General features: G+C 40.9%; 1 protein-coding gene across 1 annotated transcript; it reads right to left on the bottom strand.

Moving 5' to 3' along the window:
* Positions 1-9817: 9817 nt before the first annotated feature.
* Positions 9818-11845, bottom strand: MYF5 (myogenic factor 5). Its single transcript, XM_040989928.1, has 3 exons — positions 11312-11845; positions 10466-10541; positions 9818-10011 (listed from the first exon to the last, which is right to left on the bottom strand). The coding sequence occupies exons 1-3, from the start codon at positions 11810-11812 to the stop codon at positions 9821-9823; spliced, it is 768 nt and encodes a 255-aa protein (XP_040845862.1). The 5' UTR covers positions 11813-11845; the 3' UTR covers positions 9818-9820.
* Between the last annotated feature and the right edge of the window lie 5269 nt (positions 11846-17114).

Here is a 17114-nt window from a genome sequence, read left to right on the forward strand (position 1 = left end):
TTGGGGAGTGAATCATCGGAGGGAAGATCTTCCTCTCTGTCTCTCCTCTCTGTATATCAGCCTTTCCAATAAAAAATAATAAAAATAAATTAAAAAAAATACTGAGGCAATTACATCCATAGTGTACTCATCCAAATGCAATAGGAAATGGCTGGGGTGAATAAAAATAATATGTGAAAGGGCACTCCAGAGAATGGCAATACTTTTGACTGACCCTTTACTGGAAGCCAATATATACAATAATTGAAATTAGCACTCATAAAAATAGAAACTTTTCCTATAACTTACCAGCAAGTGATATGGCTCAGTGAGTAAAGCTAGCATGGACATTCCAACGATACTCAGCCCTTCATCAGTGTTTCCAAGTGCCACACTAAATATAACACATGAAACCTAATAGCCTTAATTTTATAAATCAACCTCCGGAGAGGATTAGACTAACAATCAGAAACCTTCACCGCCTAGCGTCAGTGAACCCTAAGAAATGAGATGGCACTTTTCCTTTGTAATTCATTGATTTAAAGGGCGAGGACTTTGCCTATCACTATAGTAAGGTGGCATAACCTTTGTGTTTTTCAGTATTGGTAGGTTCCTATGATTATTCCAGCATTAGTGACAGATTCATTTGAAGGCATAATGTTTGCTGAAATTAAAAATGGATGCATTCTATATATGTATTTTGGTTGGAATGTATAATGATTCAGTCTCTTTAAAGAACAAGTTTCAATTGTAAGCAAAGTAATAAATGTATATATACAGCATGAAAAGAGATAAATTTAATATGTTGGAAAATATGTCTCAGAACACTCTTGCCCAGAATTTTGTATGAATTCTACCAGTCGTATAGATACAAGTAACTTTCTCTATGTGCTAGACACTAACTTCAGAGTTTATGTGAAAGTACCCCCAGCACAACTTGAGGAGGTGAGCCCTGAGCATCCTATGCTGTGACTCAGCCAAATACAGTGCAGAGTGGGAAAGTAGCATAATCCATGTATCATGGAAGAGTGGCTTGAGACACAGGTACCTCATATTGCAGGGCCTGGTTCAATCCCAGCCATTCTGCTTGCAAATGCACACCACTACCATCATCCCCCAACGGAAGCAGTCCATAATGACTCAATTACTTGGTCCTGCCACAAATGTAGGAGACTTGGATGGAGTTTCTGGTTCCTGGATTTGGTTCAGTATAACCCTAGCTGTTGGCATCTGGAGAGTGAACCAGTGGATGGAAGATCTCTCTCTCTCTTCCTTTCCGTCTTTCTGTGCCTATTTCTCTCCTACCCTTTCCTGCCTCTCTTGCCTTTCAAAATAAATAGATAATAAACAAAATGCTTAAAGAATAAAACTTGATTTATTTACTCACAACTAGAATTTGCTCAGTAACAGAAATATGTATTTTGTTGTCAAAAAGGATCCCAGTGACTTGATTGCTGTTACGGAATACTTAACCTTTCTGTCTTGGCCAAAAATCTAATTTGAGCAGTTTGACTTTGATGCTCTATTTTTGATTAGGTAAGCCGGTCATCCTGTTTGACATTGTTGTGTGAAGTTGCTATGCTCACTGTACCCAGCTGTCACGTTCCAGGCCAGAAGTGGGTGAAAAGGATTCTTGTGTATACATCATTCTGGATGCTTTGGCTTTGAGTTGGCAATATGTCCATAGGGGAAAACTCCATCCTTCCAGCATACAAAGTCTGAAAATGTTCCAAAATTCTCTAAGCCACTTTACAAAAAGTTTATGCTGTTCAAGTGTTGGCAGACTATTTTCTTACGCAATTATTTATAACTCCATGATTAAGCCTGATTGTAAGGAAACGTCTTTGTAACAGCTATTCATTACTTCATGTTAAATTGGTTCTAAATTTGTAGGAGGCCATTCACTTTCTATATCCTGTCTTTCTAAAAGAGATTATCAGGATAGATTTTATTATCTACAATTAAATATGGAAGGAAATTTGCATTTCTCCAATAGAAGAGCTACACATCCAGAAAAATCAACATGAAAAATAGAAATTCATTCCGTGAATATTTATTTTATACCCTTTATGTGCTTAAATAAAGCCTAGATACTAGGAATTCAGAGAATGCGTTTGCTTTGAGGAATTGCATAACCTAGTTCAAAATCTCTCAATCATACTTTGAACAACCTTTAACCACAATTTAGGTGCGCCTCAACATTTTTTAGCAACTGAAATTAGTAATTTTGGGCTTAAGCATATAAGAAAAAGTCATTATTACCACTTTTTCCCCCCAATTTCTGTTGTTCTTTTCCAGGAACTACAGTACAAGCTAATGTTTCAAAAACAGGCATAAGCAATCAGTAATAATTTCAAGAGAAAATATATAGCCCTGTCCTCAAAGCAACCAATCACTATATCAGCACACAAAAACACCCATTTAGTCATGTATTTTACCTGAAACTTTCACTCCACAACAAATCAGATTAGCATACAAGTGGGCATATTTTCAATGATAAAGTAACGCTCTCGTTCTCCGGTTAGATTTAATTTTTGGAAATATTGTTTCAGATAATAACTTTTTATATTACTACCTTTAGTTATGATTTTAGCAAAATGGAGGTTCTACAATTTAGTATTACTTAGGATTCACTTTTCAGTGAAATGAATATGGTAATACAGTGCTTCATTTTTTACACATTTTAACTGAGCACCAAACTACTAACAGAAGGAAAGTGTTCACATTTAGTTGTCTGTAATATACTTACAAAAACTTAGCTGTTGTGAAAAAATATATATATATAATAGCTGCTTGGAAAACTGTAATGGTATAAGCTTCAGACACCCAATCCAATGGAAATTCTGTGAGTAAAGACAGCAAATTACAACCCATCTCTGATAATATGAAGTTTCACTTTCTTCACTTACTACTTTTCATTTGTTTTGCCAGTTCCCTGGTATAGCATTTGACTTTTAGCAACCTGATTAACCATCTTCTAGTAAAAAGGCAAAGAGTAGTAATTGATACATGGTCAGGCTGAGTTAACTCCAACGCCCGTCAATGTTAAAAGTCTCTGAGTGTTTGATGATGACGTATCATGTAACCTTAACATCTGGATGGATGAATTTTACTCTTGTATCCAGATGTCTGGCATCATGCAGACGCAATCTCAGGAATTGAATCAGTCAACAGCAATCATTGAGAATCGCCTTTCTGCAGAATAACTCCATGAGAGGCAGTAGACATCAGTTCACACATGGCCTATTACAAAATACTTTTAATTAGTCCTCCTGACTGCTCTCCCCCATTTCAATCTACCAGAACACTAAACAACATTTAAAAAAAAAAATCACAGTTGTCAGATCCAAACACTTGCCTTGCCTCAAGTTTCTACTGTGCTCTGATTGGTTCCCAGGGTTGTAATATGAGTGTATCCAAGAATCCCACATGTAAACTGATGATTGCCACACACACTTTATGTGTGAACCCTTCCTCAGCAATAACTTGGATTTGGTAACACCTAGATCCTTGTGCTGCTTTTATGCTTCTTACATATAATACACATCAGGCAGATGTAGGCACACAGTGACCACTCCATGAATGGATAGAATTACTTTTGTCTACTAATGTTCACATGAACAATGCACATAAAACCCAATTTCTAGGAAAAAATAGTGGTTGCTAATAAATGTCCTGTTTTAAACTCCATAGAACCAAAATTTCCTTGATTGTAAAATCAGAATGAGTGCTAAGATATCCAATTTGAAAACCTTCTGGGTAAAAATAAGAATCCTGTTCCAGTAAGTGGAGGGAAAGACTGTAAAACTCAGACTGATTTTGGTTCTCCTTATCAACTGATAATTCCTAAGAAAAGGAGGCTGTGGATGAGATCGTACTAGAAACGTCCTTGTGTCTGAAATAGGCAGGAGGGAAGCTGCAGAAGTTAAAAAAAAAGTTCACAATAAACTATAGAAGTGTCCACACATGAAAATCCTCCTACACAAATATACAAACGTTGGTTGGTATAGCAGAATTCAATACAAGAAATCAACACCAAACAAAAATTTCAGATAGACATTAGAAAATGATGTCCAGAATTTCTGTGAATAAAAGGGTTTCAAAATAAGAGTAGCTCCCACAGTGACAAAATTGTTTAGCCATATCAATTCACTAATTGAATTGTGTCCTAATATAAACAGATACATAGATACACACGTATATAAATGAAACAGGCAAATGCATAAAACACTCCCATGACCTCAGATGTGTGGGGCTTTCTTCTCACACCAAGCAAGTGATTCTTCAGCAGTGGAAATGTCCTCTAATTCAACTTCAGGACAATTTGCTTGGATTCCAGAGAGTGAAAGCTCAGAGCTACAAGACTCGCCCAAAGTTCCAATGTCAATCACAAGCTCCAGATTGTCTTGCTTCTGGTCAACTGGCTATACACTTCTGGGTTACATAGCTTGTTCCAGTGGCTCACAGCATTCAGGGAAGCCCTTTCCTTGTATCTACTGGATTGTTACAAAGAATCTACATAGTTTACATAGGAAAAGGTGCAAAGGGTAAACGTGGGAAGGGCTGTGGAGCTTCCGTGCCCTTGTCAGCAATATCACCCTCAGGCACATTCATGTATTTAGTTAGTTGAAAACTCTCCAAACCCTGTCTTTTTGAGTTATTTTGGAAGCTTCACAATGGGAGAACCAAGTAGTAAGAGTCACAGAGATGAATGTACAATTTTAAGTATGAAACATACTACAGAGAAGATAGAAGATACCATGGAACATTAGAGGGTTTAAGGAAAACATTTTTGTTGCCTGAGTTGAGACCCAAAACAAGAATAACAACTGATTAAATGAAGTAGAGGGGGAAAGAACATTGCAGAAGGGAACCTTGGTGGGAGCCTGCTAATAGATGAAAGTCTCATTTGGGGCATGCATTTGGTGGAGCTTGGAACACAAGCATGCCATATTGAAGTGCCTTGGTGCAGGTCTTGGCATGGCTTCTTATTTCAGATTCCTGCAAATGCATAACTTGGATAGCCACAGTTCAGAGATCAAAGTTTCCAATCACCGTAGTGTCCTTTATTGGTTCCTAAATTTTAAAGTATGGCCAAAAGCAGATATTTAGACATTTTAGAAACTGATAGCTCAATGACGCTTTTAGGAACACAGCTCTCTCATCATAGCTCTGCTTTTTACTGCATTGCTTACTGTGTATGCAGGTTTTCCTCTCCTGGAAAGAAGAAAACAGACAACCCAGAGTCAAAAATGTTGACAGTATCAACATAAAGAAGGATTTTTCCTTTCCTAACAGTTGTAGAAAAGCCAAGGACTAACACCTAATGAAAAATTTGGGTTTCTTACCCATCTGTGAAACAATCAGTTTGGCCATGGAAGATGATATACTCATGGTCAGAGCTAAATAATTTTTCTCTCTGCTCTAGAGTCAGCTGTACCATCAATCATCCCTGAATGACATTAGGAAAGTACAGGGACAGGAAAAAATTGGTTGTGGCCAGTATAAGTGGGACATCCAAACAATTAAAGGAGATAGGTCAAGCCAGAGTTTGGATCAAGAGTAGAGATTTGAGAGGTACTTATGAGAATAAAGTCATAGGGTTTTGTAATACTAGATGGTAAGGGAGATTAAAAGGGAGGAAATAGGAAAAATAACCTAACTTTTGTGTTTACACAATTGGTGGTGTCATTCACTGTGAGAGTTACTATCAGAACGAAGCCAGAGTTAGAGAGAGAGGGGAAAGAAGAAATATTTAATTTGGAATATATTGAGTTGAAGATGCCACTGAGACTTGTAAGAGATTTTAAAAAATGATGTTGAAAACACAAGGTTACTTTAAAAATGTGATGGTGGGATGGTCATTTATCCCAGCAATCATGATATTCATGTCTGACACCTAAGTGATTGTAGGGTGTTCAGGTACCAGCTCTGCCTCCTGACTCTAAGTTCCTTCTGATGCAAAGTCTAGAAGACAGTAGTGAAGGCTCAAGTCATGGGACTTCTGCCACTTACCTCGTGAGATCTGGATAGAGTACTCAGCTCCCATTCCATCCTCACCCGAGACCAAATGTTTGTGGAGTGAACCAATGCATGGGGAATCTCATTGTGTCTCTTGCACCCTGCCTGACACACAAATATGTTTTATTTTAAAATACAATGAGAAATGTTTATGTACTTTGAAGAACTCTGTATGGATTTTAAATAGTATTCCTCCCCAAAATATTCATATCTATAAATTCCACTTTTCCATGGACTTTTTGAGCAATACTCATATAGGATTAAAATGTCAGAAAACATCTGATTTAGGAGCCCACTATTTTTCTGTAAATGATGATAAACACAGAAGCCTCAGTGAATACAAATAAAGCCAGTACATACTAATCATGGTAGTAGATTGAATATAATACAAATTGGTTTCTATTTTTACCACTTCAACATGGAGCTTAGTTTGCTTCTCCTTGATTTTGGGATTGTTTCACTAACTTGCTGGAGCCAGTGAATGCAGCAGAAATAGTGTTCTGGGCTTTCTAGAACTGTCATAAGGGGTCCTGGGTTTTCCGCCTGAGTCTCCTGGAATACAGCCTGCAAAGAAGCATACATAGCTAACTAGCCGTGTGTCCTTGGGAAACTTATTAAATTTCTTGGGACTCAGTTTCCTTAAGAGCATAATGATAAGGACTCAGTAATTGCTAGTTTTTGATTTGTCATTATCTTCACTGATTTTATGTTGAAATGAATTAGCTAGTATAAATGGAGAGGTGGTTCATCCTATCCTTTTCTTTTATAGAGAAACATTTTTCTAAGGTTTTCAAGTAAAATCATTTTTAATGATAACTTATAAACGTATTACAACCAAATTACTAACCAACTAACATATTTATAATCAGAATCTAACAGGGAATAAATTTAGTGTGCTGTGCTTCAGGGTACAGTGTGGGAGAATTTGGTGATGATATTTTCAGTGACATTGCTATTTGAGTAGGGCTTCTCTGAAGTTACAAATAGATGCACTCTAATATCATTCCCAGGACAACTGCCTCCGCAATCAGAGAATTAAATTACCATGTTACTCTACTAACTGCTATAACCCCAAAGAGATAGGTTCAGGAAATACCACCTTCAGATTAAGTATTTGTAAGGATGGATTTTTTTTGGAGGAATTTATGTATATAATATAGCCACTAATTTTTTTTTCCTCACTGACACCATTCAAATGAAAGGAAAATGTGCAGAGATAATCAAGACAGCCAAGATATTCAGCAGCTTGCTTCCAAATCATGTTTCCCAAGCTCCATGGACTCACTGGACTCTGTGTTCGTATCTCAGACAGCATACTTTCCCACCACGAGGAGACAGGAGGCTCCGCACAGTCCCATTTCTGAGCAATCTGCTCCCTAGCAAGTTTGCAGAAGAGGGAGCAATCCCTACCCCAGCTGCTGCCAGCAATTTAGGTTGCTTGCCTGCATGTTTTCCATCAGCTGGGATGAGGTGGTTTGACACAAACTGAAAGGGGCCCTGACTGCTCCCTCCAGAAACTTGGTAGCTGGCAAAATTCCATTTTTACTTCAGTGGCCAAGTCCACTCATTTTATTCCTTGATTTCTTGGAGAAATGAAACTCTTCCTGGATCTAGCTATTGAACCATTTTCCTAAGAATCTTTATACAAAAAGAAATATACATTGCTGTAAATGATGTTTTATGCTGAGTACTTTATTGAATGAACATCTGCGTTCATTGTTGGAACACAGAATACCAGGGCATGGAGAGTACTGCCTTTAATTATATCTTCATTGTCACTTGTATTCTATCCAGATCATGGGAAAAATCACTAGATGATTTTAATAACTATGATTCCTTGAGAATATCAGAAGTACTTGCAAAGTTAAAGAAGTATGTGGGATTTGATATACAAAATCAATTTCCATTCATTTTAAAATTTTGTTTTTTGAATAATTTTATAAAATGAAAAATAATATAGCACATTTTAAAAATGAAACCATAAAAGAAATAACTTTTTGAAGTGTGTTTCCTTTCTGACTCTTTTGCAATCCCTCCACAAAATTTGAGGTCATATTCCTAGCTTAGAATTGGACAAAAGCCAGGAAACTCAAACGTATGTTGAAATTATGTGCAGATATCAATAACATTTTCTTCAATCAGTCTAGAGTCCTCACACTTCTGGATTATCAGTAGATAAAGATTGGCTTATGTGGTAGAATCTCACACTAGGCCAACATGTGACAGTGGTTGCATTATTATTTAATTAATTCAGTTCTTCTCTGTCACTCAATGCAAAGATTTCCAGTCCCTTAAGCTTGATGAATGAACCAGAACAAGAAATCCTAACAGAGAGGAGGAGAAAAACCTTCCTGAGCAACAGTAGTGTTACCACTCTCTGGCAAAGGAGCTGTGTATTCCTTTTGATTAAAGTATATAACCATAAACCTTGAGCAAACTGATACATGAGTGAGGATTAAACATTTATGCATATCTGTTCTCTGAGGGAAACTCCCATAGATACTTCCAGAATATTTCTGTTTCATCTGTTTGGCAAATTTGTGAGACTTTTCTGAGAGGTTGTATTAACTTTAATTTCTGCTTACTTGTTCATTTTTCTTCATCTCAGTTCTTTTTGGAAGAGATGTGAGATGGTGAACAAGAAAAGGCGCATGTGGATTTCACACGCATACATGTATAAAATGTAACTAATAAAATTTAAAAGGTTGTGAAAAGGAAGAAGACAACTTCAACTGGCTTCACTTAACATAGTTTAAGTTTTTCTTAAGCTGGAAATTTTAAAAATGTAAAACAATATGCCTTTAAATAGTTTATTGACATTATTAACATATTAGTGAATCATGAAATTTGGAGACAAATAGGAAAAGTAAATGAGATATAATTCATGACTTCTAACTTACTGTAGGCATTAGAATGATATAATTTTATACACTCATTTTCATTAAAGTTATGCCATTGTTCTGTGTGGCTGAGTAACTTCTACCTCATTTTCATACAACACAACTTGACATTAAATGATATTGAGCTAAAATAAAAGAAATTTTTATTTAGCATGCTCTCTTATCATTTACTTACTGTATTTTCACTAGTGACATCAACAGGAACCAAACTGGATTTATAAGATAGTAATTAGTCAAATTTACCCATAAAGTAACCTTTTTTTTTTTCAGCCCAAACTTAAACATTTCATGTCAGTGTTTAAGGGTCTTTAACAAGTCAAGAACCAAAATATTTCTTGTAGTAAACCATTTTATTTATGGTGGAATTTCCAAAATTTTTCATATCTTGAAATTATCCACAAAGTACTTTTCAGTGCTTACACTTAAAAGATACAGTTCTTAAACGATCAGAATATATACCATTAGGCAATACTGCTATATTTTTTATTTAATACAATATAACCAAAAATTAAGGAGAAAGGCAAAAGTTAAATATATTTAAATTTCTTGTGATGGACTGCCAGCTGTTCTAATATTTTGAAGAAAAAAATAAGATAAACACCAAAGATATTTTGATTAGCAATATTTATAATATATATTTATATAAATTATGCATTGCAACAATCTACCTTCAAAGACTTGCCTCCTATCGGAAATAATATTATTGGAACTATGTATCTAAAGCAAAGAAGCATTACTTGCAATAGTGACTTTTTAGTTAAATATTATTTTCTAATAAAGAGGGAGGTCAGCTAATATTTACAAATTTACAACTGAAAAGCAATCTTTATATATACAGGTTTTCTTGATGTTAGGATTTCACTCTTGATGTTAGAAAGGCCTCCTGGTTGAACTGAACGGACCTACGCTAGACATGCAGTTCATAGCACATGATAGACAAGCCTGGAACTAGAGGTCCCTGGAGTTGCAGGTTGTGAATCAGAGCTGGCCACTGGGGAGTGAGAAGCCGGGTCCTGGAGAGTCAAACCATGCTGCTCTGGGGAGGTGATCCGATCCACTATGCTGGATAAGCAGTCCAAGCTGGATAAGGAGCCTTTATCTGTGGCATAGACTAAAGATACAAGGAGGGAAACATTAAAAAAAGAAAGAAAGAAATCCCCTGGGAGAGACAGACTTGCTTCTGTTTAACTGTGGGTGAGTGCTTTTGACACCAGGGGTCAGGTGATCACAGACAGCCTGATAAAGAAATCTGCAGCAAGTATCTATCAATTCCTTGGGGAATCTGGAGTGAGAAAGCCCCTGGTAAACTTTAAAGCAAAATGTGTGTGTGTGTGTGTGTGTGTGTGTGTGTGTGTGTGTGTGTGTGTGTGTGTGTGTGTGTGTGTGTGTGTGTTAGGGGGATCTAGAGCAGAATCTGCATTGTTATTTCACTCCGCCAGAGGCTTGCCGGTGATCACCATTATTCCATTCCCATCCGTGACATCACCTGGAAGGACAGACTGCTTTGAAAGGCGGAAGTGTGATACAGAAGTAGTCTCCACCTCTCTGAAATGACCAGTTCTTACCATTGGACATATCAGGACAATAGATGCTGTCAAAACTGCTGTTCTTTCTGGACCAGACAGGACTGTTGCATTCAGGCTGTAACATAAACACACACAAAAATGGACTTTGCTTTCGCATCTTGGCAAAAGATGCTCTGAGCTGGGGTTGAGGCAGTGCTTTGCCCCACGTCACCTTCCTTTCCTTGATTTAGGAAGGCATAGCCCTCCCCAGGTTGCCAGGGCACTAAGGTCAGAATCTGTGCTTGATGAAGAGGAGAGCTGTAGCAAGGGGAGGATTGGGGGTGGAATTCAGCAGCAATGTGCATTGGGTTAACCATGAAAAATGGATTGGAGCAGAAGGAAGCCACACTAATTCAGGGAGAAAACACTTTCCCAGGGCAAGAATGGATTAAAATCTGGCAGTGCTGTAGCAAACGTTGTCTGAAAAGAATGCATCATTATCTACTGCCAGGCCTCAGCCAAGCGAGGGACTGGGACCATGCTAGCTCATCTTTCCATTTCCTCATGAAGTTAGTGGTAAGCATGTGACAGGGTCCTCTGGTTTGGGAAATAAACTGAGTAATGGAGACAATATACAACTGAACATCCACAGCATCACCGCCACCCCCATCTCACATGCCAGCTCTACCCTGTGTATCTCTAGATGTTGGCAGGGAATAAAACTGAAATCTTGTTCAACAGCACAGGTTTCCTTTCTTTCTAAATGTGTTGACTTCCTTCTCTTAAACCATTCAGCAAACCTGTCGACCCCACCCCACATGTCACTACACCTAGTAAGATGAGATGTTTGCATTTTGAGCAAAGATTGGCACCGGAGAGGCCAGACACGCTAGAGCTGTGGCTTACCATGCCGTCAGAGCAGTTGGACGTGGGGCTGGTGGGCTCGGAGCAGCTCTGCCCTGGAAGGCTGTAGTAGTTCTCCACCTGCTCTCTCAGCAGCTCTTGCAGGCTCTCGATATAGCGAATGGCATTCCTGAGGATCTCCACCTTGGGCAGCCTCTGGTTGGGGTTGGTAGTTGTGCATCTCTTGAGCGTCTCAAAAGCCTGGTTGACCTTCTTAAGGCGTCTGCGCTCGCGCATGGTGGCCGCCTTCCGCCGATCCATGGTGGTGGACTTCCTCTTGCATGCTTTACAGGCCCACATGAGGCAGTGGCCAGCCTGGTGGTGGCCCGTGGGCGCCCGCACGTGCTCGTCCTCGTCTGAGCCTTGCAGCTCAGCTTTGTGTACCCCAAAGGCAGCCATTCTGGGCTCCAACTCATCCCCAAATTCACCCTCGGGGGATGGGATGTAGGAGCCTTCGTAGAAGTATTCAGAAGGGGAGAACTGACAGCCTTCCATCAGGTCCATCCTGCAGAAGGGCAGGTGGGACAACTGAGTGGCAGCGAGGCGAAAGGGGAAAAACTGGAGGTTGGAGTTGCAGCGGGGCCGGCAAATCCCAGGCGGAGCCCGGGCTGGGCTTCTCCGGTAATTAGCAAGGGCAGACGCCTGCTGGCCAGGGTCGGAGGGTTGAGATTGGGACTCTTTATATATTCTGGGAGTGGGGGAGGGAGGCCGGCCCCTGTGGCCTGGCATCATTAGCATATCCCACCCTAACCCTCGCGGGGGCTGTCTAGCAAACCTCCGCCTTTCCCCTAGAGACAATTTGCTGTTTAGTGCCCATTTTCAGGGCTAATGGTTTTCCTGCATTTTTGCTGGGCATGGGGCATGGCCACTTAATTTGCTCTCTGTTTCTGCATCTCTCCAGATAACCTAAATTGGGGTCGCTTAAGCTATATATATAAAACAACAGAGCAAGTTCAACTTTTCAATACTGCTCATGCACTTCCAAAATAATAATTAACTTAAAAGAGAACCCCAGCATCATATTTTCAGCTGACACCAAGAGTCACTCTTCCCAGTTGTGGACAGGATTCATCTGATTTCTCTCTTTGCAGGAACTTTCATTTCCTCAGGTTTTTGTGGGGTTTTTTGTTTGTTTGTTTGTTTTGCAAGTCAGTGAACTGAATCAAGGTTGCTAAAACTTGGAGAGGCATTCTCTGTCATGCAGTAAACCCGGGGCTTATTGTTTTAAGTGGATTTTGTGGAGGTTGGGGTGATCACAGTACTGATCCGATTGTCAGCTCAGGGTTTTGCAGGCAGAAGGGACTGGCCCCTTTCTGGAGACAGCTGGTTCTCAGTTCTCCTTGCACGTCTGTCTGTTAAATCCACAAGGAGGTGGCACAGGAGGGCTAGGTGCCTAGGAGCATCCCCCGTTGCCGCCTTCCTCTCCCACCCCTGCATACGTTTGCTGAGGGCTTCCCGCTTTGTGCCAGGCCTCCTCTGAACCCTGAGCAGGCTCTAGAGCCACCTGCCCATATCAGGAAGATGTTTCGTGGAGGAAGCTGTTGAGACAACACAACTCCCTGTGCAGGGCAAGTCTCCTTTCTTCCTCCCTCTCTGCTCTGCCCTGTCATTTCCACAGACTAAACAGCCAAGCTGGGCTCTGGGGTCGCTAATTTTCTGCTTTCAGGCAAATGAACACCGTTACAGATGCGTCCCAGCTGCTGGCCCGTTGATCTTGGGCTCCTGCAAAATCTCCAGGTCCTCAAAGCCCAGTCACTACCTCCAGGATCTGAGTCCACAACAGCCTCAGGCAAAGCAAATCGCAGCAGGGGCTTTGAAACTTTGGTTGGTAGAAGGGCAAAGCTTGCACTGAGATGACAATGAATCCATTAATCAGCTTTCACCAATTCTCCTCCACTTTCAGGTCCCTGGAAAGTAAGGAGGTAGTGATCACATCCAGGAAGCTTTACACAACAGGAGTCATCTGGGGTCTTTCCCCACCCCCCCCCGCCGCCCCCAAGACTTGTGCCCCAAGGAAGGAAGAGGGAAGGCTTTCAGCTGGATCCAGCCCAAGTGAGTGTTGCCGCTCCGAAGTTCCTTGGAGGGGAGGGAACTTGCCCTTGTGTTCTACTTTTGCAAAAATGATTTCCCTAAAGCATTCCTGGTTGGTGGATCTGTCTACTACAGGAGAGAGAGGAAACACACTTCTCCCATCCCCGTTTTCTCTTCCCACATGAGACCTTTTTCTGGAGGTGAAAGCTCCAAAAACCAGCGGTGGAAGAGTGACAGCATCAGCGTCATTAAAGTGCGCTAGCCAACGCCCATTTTTAGCGCTCTTCCAAGTCAAAGATCCCTCAGCAACCATGCTGCTTGCAGTATTCTGGCCACTAGGAAATCTCACTACCTTACTTAGGGCTCTTTCCAAACTTGATTTGATGGAAATGAATAAGTATGCAGGGCTGCACAAAAGGTCCTCCAAGTGCCCGGTTCCTCCCTCTGTGCCCTGAAAGCGCCTGAAAGCGGAACACTGCGCTTTCTGAAATGCAACACGGTATAGTTACCCTCAGCCAGGGATCCTCAGCCATGCCCCTGGTTCTGGTCAGCAACTGTCGACCACTAGTTTTGGGGTAGGAGAGTGGAAACACTAAACACACTTGGCACAACTAAAACAGTTTTGGAACTTGCATATATGCCAACTCGGTTCTTGAAAGTCTGACAGCAAGAGAATACTTTTCTTCCTGCCTTTTTGCTCAATTTATGTAACAGGTTTTGTACTGGTTCCTCTCAGAGTGGAAAGTTTGTAGTTTCCTATTTGCCAAATGCAGTTCTCAAGTGTTTACATATATCAATTTATTCAAGAGTCTGTAACGACCCTGTGGGAGCGATTATGCAGCCCCATTTTAAAAAGCACAGCGAAGCTGGAGGAGCGGGACAGTTTGCTCCAGGTCACAAGGGGTGAAGAGGAGGCATCCTGGAGTGAGAACCCCTCTCCCGGAGGGGATTTTGTTTGTTTTCTACTTCTGGTCCTTGGGGCTCCGCAGCCTCCTGCAGCGCGCCCCGGAGCAGAGACAGGAACGTCAGCCGTGCCACCTTCTCCCCTTGCTCCGAGCCTGGGCGGTCGGGTGTCCTGGTAGCTTTAGGAGGTTAGGACGTTCTGCAGTAAGGTGATCTCAAAACAAATTTACCAGAGTGCCGCAGGCGAATGGAACTGAAGCAGCCGAGAAAACGGCAGTGCGGGCCGCTTAATGAGACTTGTGAGCGGGGTCCTGGACGGAGGGCCCTTGGGACTCAAGTGCTGAAAATAGGATTTCGGGGCACCATAGTCAAAAAACGAGACAAAACTTTTAAAGCACTGCCAGGGGCGCCAGACAAAAGAAAAAAAAAAGTGGAGATGGGGAAGTCTGGAGACAGCGCGCAAAGAAAGAGGGGAACCAGTGCTCAGGGTTGGGAGGGGTGTGTGCGGTGGTGGGGGGAGCAATCGGGCAGGAGCCACTGCCTTCTTCCCAGGACACGCCTGGAGAGAGAAAAACGGGGGTCTGACTGAGCTACCTAGAGACAAATACTGGTGAGCAAGGGAGCGAATGAAACTAGGAAGCAACTGTGCTTCTGAAAAAAAAATTTTTTTAAGTGGTTACCTGTAGAGCGCTTCACTCAAAATCAGCCGAGACTGTCTTCTGCCCCTTGCGCCATGAACATGCCATCTGCTTTCCAGCATTTGCGGACCGCACTGCGTGTCTTGCATCATACATTTATTTAAAATGCGACCAGGCTATTCAGATCTAACTTGTAGCACTGTTCCTTAGGAAAGCTTCAGCATGAGTACAAAAGGGAGGAAAAAGCTACATCCAGGGGGAGTGTGAATACCCACAAGTGTCTTGTGAGATAGTTTATTCAGTTTTCTTAATGTGTATGTTCTGAATAACACTGAGTACATGTTTGATATTCTCATATCTTAGAAACAAGTTTAATTTTTTTCCCCCTCTCAGTTGAATCTATTTTAGTTTTAGCATTCTAGCAGCCAGCTGGTGCCAACGGACAGACCACACCAGCAAGCCAGGCTCAGAGCTCCCTTGCTTAGTAAATTTTGCCCACCCTTGGACTTCTGTCACACTGAAAATGCTCCACATTTTTCTATTTTTCTTTTTTTAAAGGGAGACATCCCATTTACATAGAATGACAAATCCCTTTTCACTCACTTCTACCTGCAGACACTTATGGACTCCTGGACCAAGGGGATTGCTCTGGCGATTTTTGCTCATTATAGACAACTTCACAGTGTGCTAAACAGTTTCCAACTGCAGCTAGCCCTGGCGAGCAGGCACACCTAAGTAAACACATTAGTACCTGCCAGAGCTGCTGGAAGAATTTGTGGAGAAGACAGCTGAGGAAGACATTGGCCTCTGCTTGCATTCGAAGACTCCCAGGGGAGATCAAAGGCCCACGGTAGAGCATTTAGCAGCCTTGCTAGTAGAAAAAGTAGCCAGTTCTGCCAGCAGGATCTTTGTTCCAGCACATGGCATAGCCATTCCATCTCACAGGCTGACTCTGAACTAGGCTTGGAAGAAATCGCTCTCCCCCTCAACCCTCCACCCCACTCCACTCCAGAGTGAAACCTGTAGGGGAGGGGATCAGCTACACTCATTCAGTCTAGGGGAGTGATTAGAGGGACTCTGGGGAGCTTCAGGCCCAGGAAACTGCAGTTCATTTGGCGCAGTGGATTCAACAATAGGCCGCCCTAAGTTGAAAGTACAATGGCTTTTACATTCCAGCTATGGTATTGTACAAGGGGGTTTAAAATGAAGAGATTGGGTAAAATGTTGCTAAAGGAAAAGGGCAAATGAGTAACTTCTTTCGGTTTTAAGTAATATGTGTCTCACTTTCAGCATGTGAAGTTTTTTCTGTCAACTTGCAGAAGAGTTGGGACAGAGTGTCAGCTCTCTCATCACGTCCAAAAAGTATGAAAAAGTTTAGAGGAGAGGGGAGAGAGGTGAGATTATATTTGACGTAAGTGGATTTGAACACTGATCAGACTTAAAATTTAATGACCCAGATATGATACTATAGTCAGATCGAGAAAAAAAAAACACACATTTGAAATTCCACAAACTATTTCTCTAGCAATATAAAAAAATCACTGATTATTTTGTACTTGATAACACTATATTTTTCCTTTAGAAAAAGGCTTGGGTTCATTTTCAAATTGCTTATCTTACCCAAGTTATTATGTCTTGATTTTCTGCTTCCACAGTCCTGTTTGTTTTGGCTTTGGCCTTGGCTAAGATTATCAACATTAATATCAAACAAAAACAGTCTAATTGCAAACACACCAAGGATTTCATTGGAAAGTCTAACATGTCAGCTACAGCCGTTGAGGTCACACAAAGTCTTTGGGAAATATTTGCTCTATTTAATGAAGAGACTTCTGTAGGCAAACGTATTCCAAACAATATCTCAAGTTACGGAGCAAAGCGAGGTGGGCAGGATGGTGCTCGCAAAGACTGAATAAAATCTATCAACAAGTCCATGAATTGATAAAAGCATTCTGCCACTGGGCAGTTGATAGCACAAAATTTGTTATGAACACATGCGCTATTATAAAATAAGTGATTTCACTTGGCCAAAGGCAAGACATTTTTTAGTTGCATAGTTGATTCGGTATTCAAAAATACAGGTGTATTCACATATATTGTAGGGAAATCTGTTGAGATGTCTTAGAGAAAGAAAGAAAAATATCATGGATATATAATGAAAATGGTTTATGGATATACACGTGTCCTGCTTGGGTGTCGGTAGATGCTTTATCACCTATTTTTCATGAAATTAGTTA

The sequence above is a fragment of the Ochotona curzoniae genome, unplaced genomic scaffold (genome assembly GCF_017591425.1).
Source record: "Ochotona curzoniae isolate NIBS_2020 unplaced genomic scaffold, NIBS_Ocur_1.0 contig_1014, whole genome shotgun sequence".
Lineage (NCBI taxonomy): Eukaryota > Metazoa > Chordata > Mammalia > Lagomorpha > Ochotonidae > Ochotona > Ochotona curzoniae.

Excerpts from the sequence above, each read along its gene's own strand:
- MYF5 (XM_040989928.1), bottom strand. The coding sequence starts at position 11,812 with ATGGACCTGATGGAAGGCTGTCAGTTCTCCCCTTCTGAATACTTCTAC. Across the intron at positions 10,542-11,311 it reads CCAACTGCTCTGACGGCATG|CCTGAATGCAACAGTCCTGT; the intron begins GTAAGCCACAGC and ends TTTATGTTACAG. Across the intron at positions 10,012-10,465 it reads TTGTCCTGATATGTCCAATG|TCTATGCCACAGATAAAGGC; the intron begins GTAAGAACTGGT and ends TTGTATCTTTAG.